The sequence below is a fragment of the Elephantulus edwardii genome, unplaced genomic scaffold (genome assembly GCF_000299155.1).
Source record: "Elephantulus edwardii isolate Elephantulus edwardi_28Jun2011 unplaced genomic scaffold, EleEdw1.0 scaffold00141, whole genome shotgun sequence".
NCBI lineage: Eukaryota > Metazoa > Chordata > Mammalia > Macroscelidea > Macroscelididae > Elephantulus > Elephantulus edwardii.
In genome coordinates this window covers 7211937-7231175 of record NW_006399891.1, presented here as the reverse complement: position 1 = coordinate 7231175, position 19239 = coordinate 7211937, and the positions used below count along the sequence as shown (strand labels likewise).

General features: G+C 42.6%; 1 protein-coding gene across 1 annotated transcript in view; it reads right to left on the bottom strand.

Annotated features, from left to right (window-relative positions):
* Positions 1-19239, bottom strand: part of AK8 (adenylate kinase 8) — a 254354-nt gene that overhangs the window by 194032 nt on the left and 41083 nt on the right. Inside the window, exon 5 of the mRNA XM_006894435.1 lies at positions 11140-11208. Within this exon, the coding sequence (XP_006894497.1) occupies positions 11140-11208 (69 nt within the window). The remainder of the gene's footprint in view (positions 1-11139; positions 11209-19239) is intronic.

The window sequence follows — 19239 nt, the reverse complement described above, 5'->3', positions numbered from 1 at the left end:
GGAGAAGAGAGGAGAAGAGAGGAGAAGAGAGGAGAAGAGAGGAGAAGAGAGGAGAAGAGAGGAGAAGAGAGGAGAAGAGAGGAGAAGAGAGGAGAAGAGAAGAGAAGAGAAGAGAAGAGAAGAGAAGAGAAGAGAAGAGAAGAGAAGAGAAGAGAAGAGAAGAGAAGAGAAGAGAAGAGATTACCCCTAGTGCTAGCGCCCTGAAAGTGGACTTCTTGTCTCCTAAACGGTAAGAGGATAAATTTGTTTGTGAAAGCCATCCACTGGGGCATCTCTATTAGAGCAGCACTGGATAGCTAATGTGGTTATTATCCCAGAGTTTCCACAGCTCAGGAGTCTGGACGAAGCTTAGCAGGGTTCTCTGTTCAGTGTCTCACAGGTCTGTAAAGAAGCAACTTTCAAGCACCTTGTGGCTGTAGATAGAGTTCACTTCCTTGTGGTTCTATGACTGAAGGTACTGGCTTTTTGCTGGCTGCTGGCTAGAGGATGCCTGCAAACCTTAGAGGTTCCCTGCCCTGTGAGCTTCTCCAACATGGCAGATCACTTCATCAAGCTAGCAAGGAGAATCCATCTCTGGCCAATGAATACAAAGTCTCATAAAATGTACCTGATTTCAGGAGTGACACCTCATCACCTTTGCCATATTCTATTAATTAGAAAAAAGTAAATTGCTCAAGGGGAGGGGATGGTTTGAGGCATGGACACCAAGGGCAGGAATCACTTCATAGCACCTCTGCCTGCCATGATGTTCAAGGTGCTGAATGGGGTGGGAGCAGTGTGAACTGCAAGAGGACAGAAGGCAGTGGTACAGGAGGCAAAGAGAAGGGACAGGAGCCATGCAGATGGACTTCAGCAGTGCCTGGCCATGTGGGTCCTTAAGGATGTACAGTAAGCAAAAGGAGATGTAGTGAAAGTTATTGGCAGTGAAAGACATATTTGTTTTGAAACACAAATGCTGCTTCTTTCTGCATTAAATAACCTGTAGAAGGATGTGCAATCAAGAGAGTGTCCATATCACTGTCCTCTGGAGAAAGGAACTGGGTGGCTAGGGAACAAGTGTAAGAAGGGGGCTTTGGTACCTTTTGGAATTTTGAATCATGTGAATGTGTTACAGTCATGTATAATTAAGGATTAAATCTGTGTGCTTTTTAAAAAGTGATCCTTCTGTCTGCAATGCAGAGAAAGAAATCGGGAAGGAACCTGGGTAGCTAGAGGGAGACAGGTGAGGTACCAGGTAAAGGAAGAGCCTAAGGAATCCGAATAAAATGGACCACAAATATTGACTATAGTCAAAGGAAAACCTAGAATCTCTTTGGTATTGATGCTTCCCCTCCACCAAATTTGCCAAGCTTACTTCTTACTGCCTTACTTCTCCGTGGCTTGAAGCGCTGGCCCCTCTCTGACCTCAAGGACCTGACAGGTTCTCAAGAATGGCTAATGGGCCTCCTGCAGGTGGAGCCCACCTCCTCTGATAGTTCCAATGCAAAGTGCTAATTTCTCTTTCTTGAACACATTTGATGGTCACTTCAAAGAAATTCTTCAAAGAGATTGCATTAGACAAAAAAAGAAAGGGAAAAAGTCAGCACTAAGTACTGAATCCTGATGGGTTATGATTACATGCTTTTTCCCTGAACACTATTCCCTGCATTCCTCTTGTGCTCTAAATTACCAATTCTAGTCCCTGTGTAGCTAAATAATAATAATTACCATAGAAATGAATATGCATATGTGTCATTTTTCTCCCTAAAAGCAAGCAAGCCTGTTTCTTTTGGATGGGATTTTGTTTTGCTTTTGAAGAACCAAAGCACATAATTAGAAATATAACCTCTTACTCTTGAAATCCTTTCTCCATCGGGAAGAGATAAAAAAGATATCTGATGCCCCTTGAAGCTTAGAAGAAGTTTTAAAAGAAATTAAAGTCGGTCTTCTCTCCTCTGCAGGTAACAATGGCGTGGACATGATCAGAATTGCAAACTTTTAGGCCAAAAGGGACTTTGAGGCTCAAGCCCAATCAAGTCATTTTACAGATGGGGTAACAGAGGCCTAACGAAGTGTAAATGTTGCGGGGGAAATATTGTTGTGACCTCAGGACAAGCCTTCTGAAAAGCAAGAGTGACCAAGGCATGCCTGTGCTTCCAGCTTGATTCTGGGGCTTATTGTGTGGGACCCTATGCAAGAAACACCTATTAATAAGCCTAGATGCTGTATCTGTAAAATGAGGTGAAGGCATCAGCCCCACAGTGCAGCTGCAAGGATTAAATGAGGGAATGGCTGTCAGCAGTCAGCCAGGTCCAGGACATGTCAAACCTCCAGTCCACAGCAGCCACCAACACTATAACCAAAGGTATTACTATTAATACACAGGGGAGCTCTGGTAGTCTAGTGGGAAAGGAGTGGAGTTGTCAAGACAAAGGCAGGCAGTTCAAATCCACCAAAAGCTCTGAGTGAGGTACATAGGCAATCTCCTTTTTTCCAAGCCAGTTTATAATAGTAATGAGTTATTTTGTTAATATATTAATGTTGTTATTAGAATACTACTTTGTTGATTAATTCATTAACGTTGATCTTAAACATAGTATTACAGCCTCTTTGTATACTACATAGTATACCTATCTCTGCACAGCACACAGTAAACCTACAATATGGACAGTTTCAGACCTCACATGCCAATTAGGAATGCTATATAACAATGACCATAATTATCAAAATAATAATAATAATAAAGGAATTTCTCTAAGTGAAGGGACACACATCTGGGCTCCAGGCTCCTGGCTTTCATCATACCAAGGCATCTAGTCAGGCCAATCATGCTTAAGCATAAAGGAGTACCCAGGAGGAGGACTGCTTTACACAGCATGGTTTTTGCTCCCATTCCTGTACCGCAGTTTGATGTGAGGCATTAAGTATCTTGAAAGTAAGTGTGGAAAGGGAAAGCAGGCAAGAACTAGACATGGAAAAGTCCTGCTGCTTTTGCTAAGACTGAGGAAGGCTGTGGAGTCATCTCAGTTGGAGGTTTCGTCTGACAAGGGCAGTGACTGGGGCTTAGGAGCAGTCCACATTTTTAGGGCAAGCGCTGTTCCCAGGAATAGGAACTGCAATGAGTTTCCTCCCTCCCCTGCTCCCCACCCCCCAACCCGTGTTTAAAACCAAAGCTCATCACACTGATAGCACCTTTTCCAGGGGCTCCTGGAGCGCTGGGTTCTCAATACCAGACAATTTGCAAAGCTGTGTCTGGCCTTGCTTTTAAATCTAGCCTGCATCCACACCACAGGGCCTCAGTCCTGGGCAGTTCGGGTATATCTATGCCAAGGAAGTGGCACACCCTCAGTATCTAGCCAAATGATATGAAGTAGCTGTGGCTCATGGGAAAGGAGAAAACTGCTTGGTTTTAAAAGAACTCAAGAGGAGAGTTGCAAATGTGAATACTTCCAGCCTGGTGATTTGCAATGCAAGAGTTTAATTTGACTTGGCAAACTCATAATAAATTATGGATTAAGGCAAAGAACATTTTGTATGAGAAAGTGCCGGCCCATTTCTAATCACTTAGGATGCTCTCCTCTTCTCTTTATTCCCTGATAATTGACTGTTTTGGAACTTCCCAGATAGGAGGCACAAATTCTTCAAAAAGGTACCAATCAATGAGTCAACTTGAAGAAGGGTTTGCTCTGAGGTTGGTGAGGAAGGGTATGAAGTGAAGGGGCTAGTTTTGTGGGCCCGACCTTGGTTCTGGCTTCCACTTGACTCATCTAAGATAATGTCATTAAAACACCTCACCATTCACATCTCTGAGGGAGAAAGCAGCCCTGACAACTCAATGTTCCTGCCCTTGGTTTTTCGGTACATTTAATTCACAAAACCTTTCTCTCAGGCGGCCAGGCTGTAGTCCTGTAAGAATGTGACCTCAGTTGTAGATCATGAGCTCCAGACAGTTAGGAATATCTTGCTCATGGTAGGGAGGCGGGTGCATGAGTGCAGGGCAGAGAGTCTAATATGCAGGGATATCTATGCAGTGCTTATAATGGGTGGCCACTGGAGTTTGTGGAACAGAGTCACACAGGCTTGGAAGAGGACTAACAAGGAGAAATGCCCCAGTTTCCTGCCAGCTTCAGTCAGAAGACTAAAAACAGAGCCCCAAGCAGTGAATTTATATTAATGGAGGAGAAACCCCTACAAAAAGGAAGGTGAGAATGGTTGCACACATTAATGAAGAGAATCAAGGTCAATTGTGTATGCAGACATTGTGGGATTGGCATACGTTCTGCTGCATATATTTTCAACAACAAAACCAAAATATTTTAAAAAGGAAGCCCCAGGACCCACAAGTTACCAAGGAGATGGGATCATTCAAGAAAGCAACCAAATCACATTGCTTCTGAACTCACAGGCTCACTTCCAAGCTCCATGTGTGTACTGACCCTGCAGAGACCACTGCCTAGGCTCCAGATACCTCATCTGAGTGGCACACATGCAAGTCTACAGAGGTTTTAAAAAAAATACTGACATTGAAAACACAATGGGTGAAACTTGTGCCCTGAACCCAAGTAAGTCAAGTGCCAGATACCATGGTGGCCTGACAAGTCAGTTCTAACTCAGAGCAATTCTATCTACAACAAAGTGAAATAATGCTCACACTCACTCCACCCCCACAGTCACTGGTGTGCAGCTGCAGCCACCACACCAATTCACCTCACTGAGGGTCTTCTCTTTTTTTAACTCTCCACTTTACCAAGTATGACCTTCTTTCTCAGGGACTGGACTTTCCTGATAACATGACCAAAGTGATGAAATCATGCCATCCTCACGTCTAAAGAGCATTCTGGGTACTTCCTCCAAGAAAGATTTGCTCCTTCTGGAAATCCATGATACAGTCAATATTTTAACCAACACCATAATTCAAATGCAACAAAACAGAGTTCAACAAAGCAGAGTACACATTCTTTTCAAGTAAACATTGTTATCATCAAAATAAATCACATTGTGGTTCATAATACAAACCTTGACAGATTTAAAGGAATATGAAATCCATACAAGGTATGGATTTAAACTAGAATCAATAACAGAAAAATTCCCAAACACTTGAAAATTAAAAAACATACTCCTAAGTAATGCATAAATCACAAAGGACTTCTTAAGGGTAATTTAAAAATATTTCAAACTAAATGAAAATACAATATATCAAAATTTATAGGACGACACTAAAGCAGTGATGAGAAGGAAATTTATCACATTTAATGCTTAGATTAGACGGTAAGGTCTCAAATCAATCATCTAAGCTTTAAGAGACTAAAAGAGAAAGAGGAAAACAAGCCCAAAGCAAGAAGAAAGAAAGAAATACACAGATGAGAGCAGAAATTGATGTAATTGAAAATAAAGGGGAATTTTTAAAAATTTCTAATGTTTAAAAATTAGTTTTAAAAACAATTATTTTTTAAATTAAAAAAAATCTAAATTTTTAAAAATCAGTTTTATTTTCTTTTTTAAAAAAATAATGTTTTCATTGTTATACAACGCCCCCTCCCCAATCCACTCTACTGTGCAGATTTTCATTCTGGACTCTTGTCATGACAATAATACCTAATCCTATATTCCTCGTAAACAGTACTCTCCCTCATCTGTTTCAATGCAGTATACATTATTTATCCACTCTTAGTTTCCCTCCAATTCTGATGTCAGACCTGCTTTACAAAAATGGCACTATGCAGTATTTGTCCTTTTGTCACTGAGATATTTCACTCAGCATAATGTCCTCCAGGGTCACCCACTTTTTCTAATATTTCATGAGTTCCTTGTTTTTCAATGTAGTTTTCTAAATTTTTTTTAAAAAACCCTAAATTTAAAAAATCAATTCTTTGAAGAGAACAATAAAACTGATAAATTTCTTGCAGTAAAGAAAGAGAGTGAAGATACAAATTACCAATAATCAGGGATCTGAAGGAGGTTATCACTACAGAACCTGCAGTCATCAATAAAGCACAAAAGAAATCATACAGACAACTCCGTCTATGCAAATCTGACAACTTAGATGAAATGGACCAAGTCCTCAAAAACTACTATAAAAGCAGTGTGGGACATGGATGGGTGGGAAAGGGGACTGGCTAGTCTCACCATTAAATGGAGGGGATTCAGCAGCAGAATCTGGGAATCTCAACCCCAACGAGGAAGAGGAAGCAGCACACATCCTTCGGGGCCAGAGATTCCTGCCCAAGCCAGACCAGGAACTACAAAGGAGCAGCAGCAGCCTTAGCAGACCAACTGGAAACAGAATTGACTGACTTGAGACTGCTGAGCCAAGAGCGTAAGGTCCGCAACACGCTTGTTGGAGGACTGAGAGAGGTCACTATATACTGACAGGACTAGGGGAACTTTGTGACACTGACCCAAGCTGTAAAGTCAAAGGCCTGCTACCTTGCTTGAGAAGCTGTCTAGACTGAGAACGTCTATCCTGCTGCCAACCTAAATTATAGCCAGTTAACCTCCCTAATAAACCCAAACAAAAGAAAAACCTGTGTGAGAGTAGTGGTATCTAATCTCTACTAATTCCACAAGGAGAAGAGCCTCCATCCATAGCATCAAGAGCACAAAAGCTATTTCCATAAGGTCAGAAATCCTCCCATGGCCCGCATCTAATTTGAACACCAGCTATCTCTGGCATGGACCTCAGTGCTCTACTAATAACGTTATGTGATCCACTACAAGGGCCACAGAGGACCCTTAGAGAGTACTCACAATTACGGGGCTTGTTAAGGAAGTAATCAGTTACAATTTAGGTCAGAAACACTCAGGATACAATTCTGCAGTTAGGACCAATTCTCAGACATATATGAATGCAGGCATCCCTTTAAATTTATAAAGAAAATAAAATAGGACCCAGCCTCACTGGGCCCTGTCTTGCAGTTCTGGGTCAATTACAAAGCTGCTTTTTTTTTTTTTTTTAAGTTTGGCCAATCCCAGCACACTCGTTGCTCCCACTCCACCAATAAGCTGCTGTGAAAGCCTTGGCTCTGGCTCTGGACAGTGGGAGTTTGAGCTCAGCTCTGTCTCATATTACTCTCTGGTTCTCCACCACATCTGCTGCTGACTAGTACTAGTAGGCGAGATTGATCTCTATTTAGCACACGTATCTCCAGCCCAAGAGACACACTGTCCTCTCTCCTTTTTGCTTGTTTATATCATCATTCTGCACATAGGTTGAAAAGGTACGGAGATAGGATGTATCCCTACCGTACGCCCTTCCCAATTTTGAACCATGCAGTGTGCCCTTGCTCTGTTCTGACGACTGCCTCCTGGTCCAAGTATAGGTTTCGCATCAGCACGATCAAGTGTTCTGGGATTCCCATTCTTCTCAGAGTCAGCCACAGTTTGTTATGATCCACACAGTCAAATGCCTTTGCATAGTCAATGAAACACAGATAGACATTCCTCTGGTATTCCCTGCTTTCAGCTAAGATCCATCTAACATCAGCTACAATATCTCTAGTACCACGACCCCTTCCAAACCCAGCCTGGACTTACGGCAGTTCTCTGCTGATGTGCTGTTCCAGTCGTTTTTGGATAATCTTCAGTAAAATCTTGCTTCCATGTGAAATCAGTGAGATTGTTCTATAGTTTCCACACTCTTTTGGGTCACCTTTCTTTGGGATAGGAACAAATATAGATCTCTTTCAGTCAGTTGGCCAAGTGGCTGTTCTCCAGATTTCTTGGCACAACTTGCTGAGCACATCCAGAGCAGCATCTGTTAGCTGAAATATGTCAATTGGTATACCATCTATTCCTAGAGCCTTATTTTTTGCCATTTCCTTCAAAGCAGCCTGAACTTCTTCTTTCATCACCATAGGCTCTTGCTCATATGTTGTTTCATGAAATTCTTCTGTGTCTGCCAATTCCTTTCGATTATCCGGGAGGCTGAGCTCTATGAGGAGAAATGTGGGGTCAAGATTGGTGGACTATTTATCAACAATCTGCGTTATGCAGATGACACAACCCTGCTTGCTGAAACTGAAGAGGACCTGAAGCACCTGCTACAGAGGGTCAAGGACTGCAGCCTCCAATTTGGATTGAGGCATAATGTCAAGAAGACAAAGATTCTCACCACTGGACCAATTGGCAGCATCAGGATAGATGGTGAAGAGATTGAGACTGTACACAGCTTTAGTTTGCTTGGCTCCACAGTCAACAATCTTGGCACCAGTAGCCAGGAAATTAAAAGGCGCATTGCAATGGGAAAGTCTGCTGTTAGGGACCTTTCCAAAGTACTGAAGAGCAATGGTGTCTCTCTGGAGACTAAGGTGCGTCTGATACAGGCCATGGTCTTCACAATCACCTGTTATGCATCAGAGAGTTGTACAATGACCAAGGAGGATAGAAGGAGAATTGATGCCATTGAGCTGTGGTGCTGGAGAAGAGTATTGAGAATACCATGGACTGCTAGGAAAACAAACAGATTCGTCCTGGAAAGGGTTAAACCGGGTGGCTCCTTGGAGGCTAGGATTCTGAGGCTCCGTCTAACATACTTTGGACATGTTGTGAGGAGAGACCAGTCCTTGGAGAGGGACATCATGCTTGGGAGGGTGGAGGGACGGGACAGGAGAGGAAGGCCCTCTATGAGGTGGATTGATTCAGTGACTGGGATAATGGGATGGGCGTGTCAGAGACAGTGTGATTGGCACAGGACAGAGCAGGGTTTAGGGCTGTTGTACATAGGGTCGCTATGAGTCGCAAGTGACTCAATGGCACATAACAACAACATATCATCATTCACTTTTATACAATTATTCCTATACATTGTCTAATTCACGTACATTTTTAGATAATCATTTATATACATTCTGTTTTGTATAATTAACAACATTGATCTGTGTTTATTTCCCTGTCTCAAGTCCCCATTGCACCTTACCTATTTCTTCACCCCATCCTCCCACTAATCTCTGCTGCCCTACTGATTTCCTCTTCCATCTTGTATTCCCTTCTCCCCTTTCCCTTTTAAACTGTTATAGATATCATTTTCTTTTCTTTTTTAAAGTTTCTTTTCCTTCAACCATTCATGTACATCTTGTTTAATAACATTAATTATAATTAGTCAATGCCTTTTATTATAATGTCTCATGAAATCTTGACTGTATCTTGCCTTTCCCTTCATCCTACCCATCTATTCGCTATTCTCTGCTCCTCCCTCCCTCTTCTCCCATCCCTCCTGTCATTCCTCAACATTGTTTCTGTGTATAAACCTTTCCTTAGCTCCCCCCCACCTAAGTCAATCAGTGATAGATATCCTGTTTGCTTTTTCTTTCTTGATGGTAATAAGATTTCTATTTTTTTCCCCTGAGCTTGCTCATTTGAAGCCTGGTAAGAAGGCAAAACTGACCAATTCCCTCATTAGCAGTCTACACACCTTGTTTGCATTTTCTTACCCCAAAACTTCTATTTGTCTTATTTGCATTACTAGCAAGCTACCCAGTTCCCTGGTGGACCACTAACAGCTCCCATTTAGATAATCTTACCCAGTCATGTGATAAAGACAATCTAAAAAAACCACTCTGAATAACCAACACAATAGCTCAGTTACAAGCCATCAATCTTATCCAAAAAGGAATTGATGATCTAAGTAATCCTAGAATTATTTTAAAATTTGAATTTGTCATTTTAAAACTCTCAAGAAAGACATCTAGAATACTGATAAAGTTTACCAATTCTACATGATCTTTTCTAGAAAATAAAAAAAAAAGGAGGAACACTTACAAACTCATTTTATGGGCCAGTATTAACTCTGTCTCCAAATCAAATTGAGAAAGTACAAGAAAAGAAAACTCAATACTTAAGTTCCTCATGAGCATACATGTAAAGGTGCTCAAAGTCAGAGGACTGGATTTTGAGGATTTAAGCAAATAAAATCCATCAATATACAAAAAGAGTAACACTACAGCCAAACAGGATTTATCCTCGGAATTCAAGGCTGATACAGTATCTGAAAATCAACTACTGCTCTATTAACAGTCAAAACAGTCTGAAAAATAAAAACCAAGCACATCAACTGATAGAGAAAATGCAAGTCAACATACCTCAACCTAAATCTAACACCTTATCTTAACCTAAATCTGACATATTATGTGAAAATGAACTCAGATTTAATGTAAAACAGAAAACTTTTGGAATAAGACCAAAAAAAAAAAAAAACCACCACGCCCTTTCATGATCTGTAATTAAGCAACAACAAAAAATCTTAGGCTTTATACTAAAAGCAAGAACTAAAAGGAGAAAAAAAGATAATTTGAACTTCATTAAAATTAAAACTTTTGCTCTGTTAAAGACACTATTAAGAATCAAAGAAAAAAGCTACAGACTGGGTGAAAATACTTATAAATCACATATCCGATCCTCGATTTCCTAATTAATAAAATGGGGAAGTAGTGCCAACTGAATTCAGTTCTCACAAGGATCAAGCGAGTCAGTGCACATAAAAGCCTCTTAGGGTGCTCGGCGGACAGTGACTGTGCTTGCTATCTTCCATCTGCCCCTTCAGAGTCCTGCATCACCCCCTTCCACTGCCCTCCAGCCCCTCAGAATCTGTACTCCATGGACAGCTGGATACTCAGCTTTTTTACTTCATTGGATCTGGCCAAAGGGAGCACTAACAGGAGATCAAAGTATGGGAATGGAAAGTTTACAATACCCCTAATTCTTTCTTTGCCTGTCCACTTGCCTAGGGCAGCTTGGTCCCTGGGGTCTCTTCAGCTCTAGTCCACTGCCTCCCTTGCCTTCTCAGGACCCGGAGTGAGACAGCAGCCTGCTGCTGCTAGTCCCTGGGCACCTTACCTCTCCCCACACAAGTGTAATTGCCCATCCTTTAAAGTCGTTCCTACGACTCTGTGGTGGGCCAGATCCTTTCTGCCAGAATGTAGAGATATAGGATAGGTCCACATGGCTATTTTTCTTCCATAAACAGTGACATCTAGGGTTCACAGGTTGCTCTTCACCAACTTCCTTCTGCCTGTTTTTACCCTTCTTTAATAAGAAAGCTTTGCTTGCATACCTCATTTCTGTTCTAGGAGACAGCACACATACTGTCACCCTACCTCGTGTCCTGTGAAGGGACTCTTCATCTCTCTGGGATCCCCAGAGCTGTTTCCATGCAGGGGTTCTTACCCGCTTGATGCAGTCTTCATCATTCAGGCGCTCCTGAATCAGTTTAACCAGCACCGTGTCGGGAACTGTCTAAAAGCACAACATACACAAAATGAGGATTGGAACTTGCATCTTGGGATGCAGAGCTACGTCCAAATTGACCTGCATGTGAGTTCAACAGAGACACAGTCCTCCATAGAGGACTTTGTTGTCTTAATAGAAAGTTCTCCAGGCCCATTAAACCTCTGTGGTCTCTAGAAAGTCCTGGACTACCACCTGCCCACCTCCATCCTGACTCGAGACCCACTTCTTTGAGCTTTGAGCTTTACCAGCCACCTTTGATGGCCTGCCTTCAACACACATGCTCACACCCTCAAAGCTTTTTTTCTTTTTCATGTTCTTTATTATCTTCTGAACTCTGTCTAGAATGAAATAGAAATATGAATTAAATATCCCTACCTTCTCCAGCAAGCTCCAAATTTCCCACTGAGCCTCAGCCCCAAGCACCCCTTACTGCTCGCATTCTGCCTGTAGGAACCCTTGCTGGTCCTTCTAGGATGGACTGAATGCTGCTTCTTTTACTCCCATAATCCACCACGCCAAATCCCCTTCCTGTACTACCTACATGGCATTACAATGACCTGTCCATCTCCCCAGTAAAAAGGTCCTTTAGAAAAGGGACTCATGTCTGTTCTCCCAGACAGTGGTGTGGGTGGCAGGTTCCCACAGGCCCATGAGAGCCAATTTTGAGGAGGTCTTCCCAGTGTCACCTTCCATGAACTCATGCTGGTAGGCTGAACTCAGATCTCATGCTGATGAACCTAAGAGATGGAGCAGCAGTAATCACCTTCCTGCTCACTGAAGGAGTACAGTTCATGGAAACCAGGCCAAAGGAGAGAGAGAGAAGCCACGTTTCTCAGCACCAGAATTACCTTTCTATAAACGTGGAATTGTAAAGAGAGAGACAAACAAGGGTGTGTTGTCCAATATGCAAGGTTAGCACAGCTTACTTACTAATCTATAGGGGAAAATATTACATGGGTTTCAATCTATACTGAACAAGCTTTCACAGGTTTTGCCGTATCTGACACTGCTCACCAAAGAATAAAAGGTAACAACTAAGCCTGCGTTTCTCTTCTTATTAGGGAATGTGACAGCACACAAAAGGGAAGTGAACAGGACTTATAACGTGTCCACTCAAAAGGCATGAGTTTGCATGGTTTCTGGCAGCAAAAGACCAAAGCAAGGAGGGCAACAGAGAATTAAGGACTAATGGAGCAGACACGCAAAGAAAACAGAAGACCCGACAGACAGGAGGGAATCTAGCTGGTGCCCATTCCCTGGTTCCAACAATTCCTGAAATACTCGTGCCCTTACTGTATCACCCTTCTTGCTTATCTCAATGGTTCTCAAACTCTCAAGAGTGTAAGGCTTTCAGGTCTGTCAAAACACAGAGAACTGGGTCTACCCCCAAGGTTTCTAGTTCAGTTTCTAGTTCAGATCTAGGGTAGGACTAATATGCATTTCTAGAAAGTCCCTAGGTGATGTCATGCTGCTGATCTTGGGACTACACTTGTAGAACACCTACTTTAACAAGTAAACCCAAACACCAGTTGTCAGGAAACTTCCCCTAGACGATGAAGGAAATGGGTGGATATGGAAGCAACCCAGCTCCTTCCCAAAACCTCTCTCCCTTTGTCCCTTCCAGTCAGCCCCAGCTAGGGTTGGTTTCCTCCTGAGGCCATTTTCTCAGATTCATTCATTTCCCTTCCTTGACAATAGCCAATCAGGAGGCAGCATTCAAACAGGTACCAACAACAAAGGAGGATGCAAGCCAGTCACTGAACACTGGGGGGTAGAAGGTGACAGAGGCAAGCAAGCAGCAGCGCCCTCCCGCACCTCACTCGGCAGGGAACAAGCTGGTGACTTTGAGCACAGCCCCTCCTGAGTGCTCCCCACTGCTCCCCGCTACTGCACTGTCTGGATGGTGGCTTTGATGTGTCACATCAGCAGCCAGGGGCCTCCAGGGGGCCGCTGCCAAACTGTCTTCATAGGAATCAGGCTCCCTCTTCCATGCTCTGCCTGCTCCCTGGCACAGCCCCTGAAGCCCGGCTTTTTTTGGAGGAGAAGAGCCAAGGATGGAATGATGGAGCCCAGGGAAGCCACTCCCGCCCCCTGGGCCCTCACCTCTAGTGGAACTGAAACACCCAGCTAGTTCTTTGCTGTCAAACACTGTCTTTACTCTAGATAAAGGAGTCCTGGCGGTGCAGCTGGTTGTCTGTCTGAAAGGTCAGTAGTTCTAACTCACCAGCTCCTCTGGGGCGAAAGCTGAGGGAGCCTGCTGAGGCTATACACATTCATAGTCTCAAAACCCTGTGAGGCAGCTCTACTCAGTCCTACAGAGCTGCCAGGAGTCCAGATCCACTAGACAGCAGAAAGGGCTTTGTTTTGTTCCAGGTCTGAGCCCTCACCTGTTCTCATTCCAGCTCTGGAGCTTGTCTTCTGTGGCTTCCTGGGGCCAACCTGGCAGTCACTGGTTTGTTCACCCTCAGTTGGGTGCCCTCTCCTTGAAGAGGTGGTGGTCATGGGAGCTAGTATCCTGGCCAGCGCCTTGGGAGTGATCCTGAACACATCACCTGATCTCTCTGAGCCTGACTTCTTTGTCGGGATGACAGGGTAGCACAAGGGCAGCATCAGCTCAGGTTCAGCCAACACAACAGCATCACCCTATTGCCAGGCTCCTCTCCCAGGGGCCCTGTGTCATCTTGGCAATGACACCAGCTCAGTATAAATGAACATTCTAATTTACAGTTATGAACTTTGGGAAAACAGTGGAGAGGGGAGCAATTGAGGCTGCTGGTCTATCCAACTCTGGCTCCTCTCTCCTAGAGGGGCTCCTCAACAGGGGCAGGAAAGCCCATCTAGGACTTGAGCTTGCTCAAGAACCAACCAGAGAATGTTTTCAATGCAACTCTAATGTCAAAGCTCTGCTGCTTCTCAGAGTGGTCTGTGCAAGCTTAGGGGACGGCACAATGTGCCTCTTAGTTATGAAAGATGAAGTCTGGGATGGGGAGCTAAGAGGTATTGGGAGGCAGAGTGACAAATTAAGGAAAGAATAAGAAAGGAGGTTTGGACGAGAGAAAGCCGACCCCATAACCTGGTCTCCTCAAACTACCCTGGAGGTAGGTGACCACTAAGAGAGAACCTAGAATGAAATAGCAGTGTAAGTGTAGCTGCTTTCTGTCTTATGCTGTAATAGCCCTCCACTAACTCAAGCCTCAGAGTCACTTCCTAGGGTGTGTGTCCCTCTTAGGGACCAGGGATCATATGGTCTTCCTTCATGTTTGTCCCACAGTCACCTCCAGAGAATGGAAGCAGTGAGGCAGGAGAAAATGGAATGCCCAGGGGGTGAGGACAATCTGGAAGGACTTGGGAACATGAGCAGATGGAAAAAACCCCCAAGTTCCCAGCAATATCAAGTGGGAAGGTATTTCTGTGCAGTCAGAGGCAGAGAGAGGACACAGTTCTCTTCTTTGGATACCTAAGGAAAGGGTGAATCTGGACAGTTGAGGCCCTGGGTTTATCAAGGTGTCTCAGATTTTAAAATATTTAGGCAGGATGGGTAATTGAAGTAAGGAAGAATTTAGCCTTGGAAAGTTGTCTTTCAGATGACTCTTGTTAAAGGACAACCTCATCAAGCTTGTAAAACCAGCCTTCAAACTGCAGCTATTTATGCATTCAACAAGCTATTCTACTCAGTGCAATGGATCTAGTCCAAAGAAATCCTAATTTAATAATTACTGTATTGCAAGAATAACAGAGGCAATGAGAAAAGAGACTCATAGTCGGGGTGTACATGAGTGAGTCTCAGCTGGCTATATTAGAATTCTCTGTGGAGCATTTTAAAAATACTGATGGTCTCGCTTTTCTCCCATAGATTTAACTAAGAGTTCACAGGGTCCAGGCATTCATGCTTTTTTTCACGAACCCAGGTGATCTTTAAAGTACCTGAAGCTAGAGTTGACAGCTTCTGGACTGGCAGTTCTAAATTCTCAGATATATATTATTTCCACAAGCATTTCAATAATACTTTTCTTTAACAGTGTAAGCATTAAATCACTCAAAGCATCAAATCTAGCATCTGTTGAACACAAGATTCTTTTTACGTGGGGCCTTTTCTTAAATTATTTTTCAATTTTACTGTAGTTTGGGTGAAAGCCTAAAAAGGACATTAGTTTCTGTTTCAACAATCATTGTTGTTGTTAGGTGCCATCAAGTAGAATATGAATCATCGCAACCCTAGGAACAACAGATCTGAATCCTGTCCTATCTTGTGTCATCCTCACCATCTCTGATACACATGACATGTTGCAGAAGCCGTGTCAATCCTTCTCATTAGGGGTCTTCTTCTTTTACTGAAACTCCACCTTTCCAAGAATAATATCCCTTTCCAAGGACAGCCTCTCCTAGCAACATGTCCAAAGTATGAGAAAGGTACACTTCAGCTGTACCTTTTCCAATACATACTTGTTCTTATGGCAATCCATGGGCTACTCAGTACTATTCTCCAACATCACAACCCAAACACATCAATTTCTCTGTCATCCTTATTAACTGTCCAGCTCTCAGATGCATAGCAAGTAATGAAAAAGACCAAGGCCTTAATCAGGTGCAACTTTAGTATTCAAACTGACATCATTGCTCTTCAGTATTTTGGAGAGGCTCTTGACAGCAGACTTGCCCAAAGCAATATGTCTCCTTCCCTCCTGATCACCGGCATCAAGCATGTTGATTGTGGAGTCAAGTAAGACAAAATCATTGAGAGTTTCAGTCCTTTCTCCAACCATTATGATGTTGTCCATTGGCCCAGTGGTATTTACCTTTGTTTTGATGTGGAGATGTAATCCATATTGAAGGCTATAGTCTTTGATCTTTTGCAACAACAGCTTCAGGTCCTCCTCACTTTCAGCAAGCACGGTTGTGTCATCCACATAAAGCAGACTGTTAATGAGTCTTCCTCTAATCCTGATGCCACATACTTCCTTTTTTAAATATGGGATGCTTCACAAGTACTGTTTCAATTTTTTTTTATTATTATTAAATTTTATTAGTTTCAATGAACATTCACAGGGATTCTGGGCTTTCACTCCTTCATTGCCGCACCATTCTCTCCACCCTCCTCCCCAGTTTGTTCTTCTTCCCCGCCATCCGAATGTCTGTTTTAATTGTCCAATTGCCACAGTGCTTGTCAAAGTCAGTTCTGATTAATCTCCTTTGTCGGTGTGTCCTTTGCCATTCCCTATCACTCCTCCCTGAGAGAGACTTCACCCTGATTCATAAGGAAAAGGGGATGGCGTATTCTCTTAGCTACTTCCTGCTGAAAAGGGACGCTGTGGGTTTCAGGGTGAAGATCTTCTCTCACTACTCTAAAGGGCCCCTTTGGCTGTAGGAAACACATAGACTATTATGGAGATTGATTTTGGAATTTAGATGCACTCTTATTGATTGTGCTTGGCCGTACATGTTCATATCCTTGAAGATGTATCATGGGGGTGTTGCAACCTAGAAGACACAAATTTGACTAACAAGTTATAAGTACATGAGTCAAAAATTATGGAAAAGTAAAAGAAAGGATTCTTTCATTGTTTTACAAACCCTCCCCCAGGTCCCCTCCACCATGTAGCCCTCGCTCTAGACTCCTGTGATGACAGAAATACCTAGTTATATATCTCTTTTAAACAGTTTTCTCCCTCCTCTGTTTCAGTGCAGTATACATTACTGAACACATCTTACTCAGTCTCTCCCCAACCCCAAGGACAGTCCCATTCTACAACAGTGGCATCATGTAATATTTGTCCTTTTGTGACCGGGATATTTCACTCAGCATAATGTTCTCCAGAGTCAACCATTTTGAATAATATTGCATGAGTTCCTTATTTTTTAATGCAGCATAGTATTCCATTGTGCGAATATACCACAGCTTCTCTAGCCATTCGTTTGTTGATGGGCACTTAGGTTGTTTCCAACTCCTTGCTATTGTGAACAAAGCTGCAATAAACATGGGTGTGCATATATCTGCTTGGATGTCAGCTATGGTCTCTTCAGGGTATATTCCCAGTAGTGGCATTGCTGGGTCAAATGGTATCTCTATTTGCAACTTTTTGAGAAAGCACCATACTGCTTTCCACAGGGGTTGTACCATTTTACACTCCCACCAACAGTGATTCAGGGTTCCAGTTTCTCCACAACCTCGCCAGCATTTGTTGCTTGATGTTCTGTTAAATTTTGTATTTTGACTGGGGTGAGATGATATTTCATAGTTGTTTTTGTTTCAATTTTTTAGTATATGTGCTGGTGTAGCGAGCACATCACATACTTCTTCATAGAGTCTGGCTTCCCGAATTATTTGCTGCGCACATATTTTATTTTGTGAGATTAGATGCACTACCCTCAATGTAACACAACTCTTCCCACTTCCTTCCTGTGTTTCCCATTTCCCTTCACCCACATTTCCTTCCCTTCTTACATTGTGAACTTTGTTTCTTGACAAATGCTGCCCTTCCAGTATGTGTGTTCACTTAATAGTGAACAACAAGTCTATTGTTTGGTTGATCTTCTCATCTCCTATGGGACTATAAGCAGTACCTGGACTCTCTCCTCCTAACCTGACATCTGGACACTAAACTTTGTTCCCTTCTAATTTCCCAAGCTGCCTCTCAGGGCCAGGTGTAGAGTGAAGCTGGCTTCCAGGACACACAATTACACGAGGCATTTCTTCTCGCTCATGTAAGTGCAGAGTCTGCCCCTGAGAGCGATTTTTTTCCTTAAATTTTGTGTATTGAGGGCCTCTTTGCCTCACTCAGGCCCAGCCCTGGCCCCATCCCATCTCATAGAGCCAACTTCACCTGAGCCTTTCTGCAGCCATGGTGTTGAACTAGATAGTCAGCTTAGAAACCACCCAAAGAGGGCAGATAAGGGTAAACATTTCAGAAAGAGTGTTGCTTTGACAGCACATAAATTAAAATTGGAATGATACAGAGAAGATTAGCATGGTTCCTGTACAATGACATGCAAACTTGTGAAGAGTTCCTTTTTCTTTTTTTAAAAAAAAGATATTTCAGAAAGAGAGGAATTCAATTAATTTCATTAAAAGGAGAAGAGAGTCAAATGTAGCCTTAGGCTGAAGTCTGAGGAGGGCAGGAGTGTTTTAGCTGTGTGATATAAAAAGGGAAACTATTGAAAAAAAATGTCATTATTTCAGAATGTGAAATTGCCACCTGGTACTAGAAGGAACTCTGGTGGCTTAGTAGTAAGCTGTTGCAACATCAATTCAAAGGTACATGATTCAAATCTACCAATTTCTTCATGAAAGAAAGATGAGAAATCAACTCCCATGAAATTTACTGTCTCTGAAAATCTATTGGAGGGTCAGCTATGAGTCAGTTTCAACTTGATGGTACACAACAAAAGTACTAGAACAACAATTCACAATCACTGACCTTGAGTATTCAATAGGAGGGTCTCTTTTGTTTCATTACATTTTAAAAAGGAAGTTAATTTTGCAATTGTCTATCTTGTTTGAATGTATGGATGTTTTATTGCATAAAATTTATATTCTTTTTTCTGTTTATTTTTTAACTTTGATTTTAGTAAAAGTTTACAGAGAGACTAGTTTTCATTGACTCATACATTTTCCTTCTTCTTCCTCACCCAATTCACTTTGCAATGCTGGTCCTGTTCCAGATTGTTAACTGTCACACAGATAATGTCTATTCATCCATTCCTTTCAGCTTGTCCTTCTCCTCACCTATTCCAGCACAGTAGTGTTCATTATCTACCACTTCTTGTCCTCCTCTCATACCCTTCTTCTAGCCTATTGTTATAACAGTGGTCTTATGCAGTATTCTTTGTGGAATAATTTTTCTTCTAATCATACAAACTATTGAACTGAAAGTGAACCAAGTGATTATCAGCATCATAGTTGTTGTTGTTGTTGTTATGTGCCGTCGAGTCGCCTGCGGCTCATAGCGACCCTATGTACAACAGCCCTAAACTCCGCTCTGTCCTGTGCCAATCGCACTGTCTCTGACACTCCCATCCCATTATCCCAGTCACTGAATC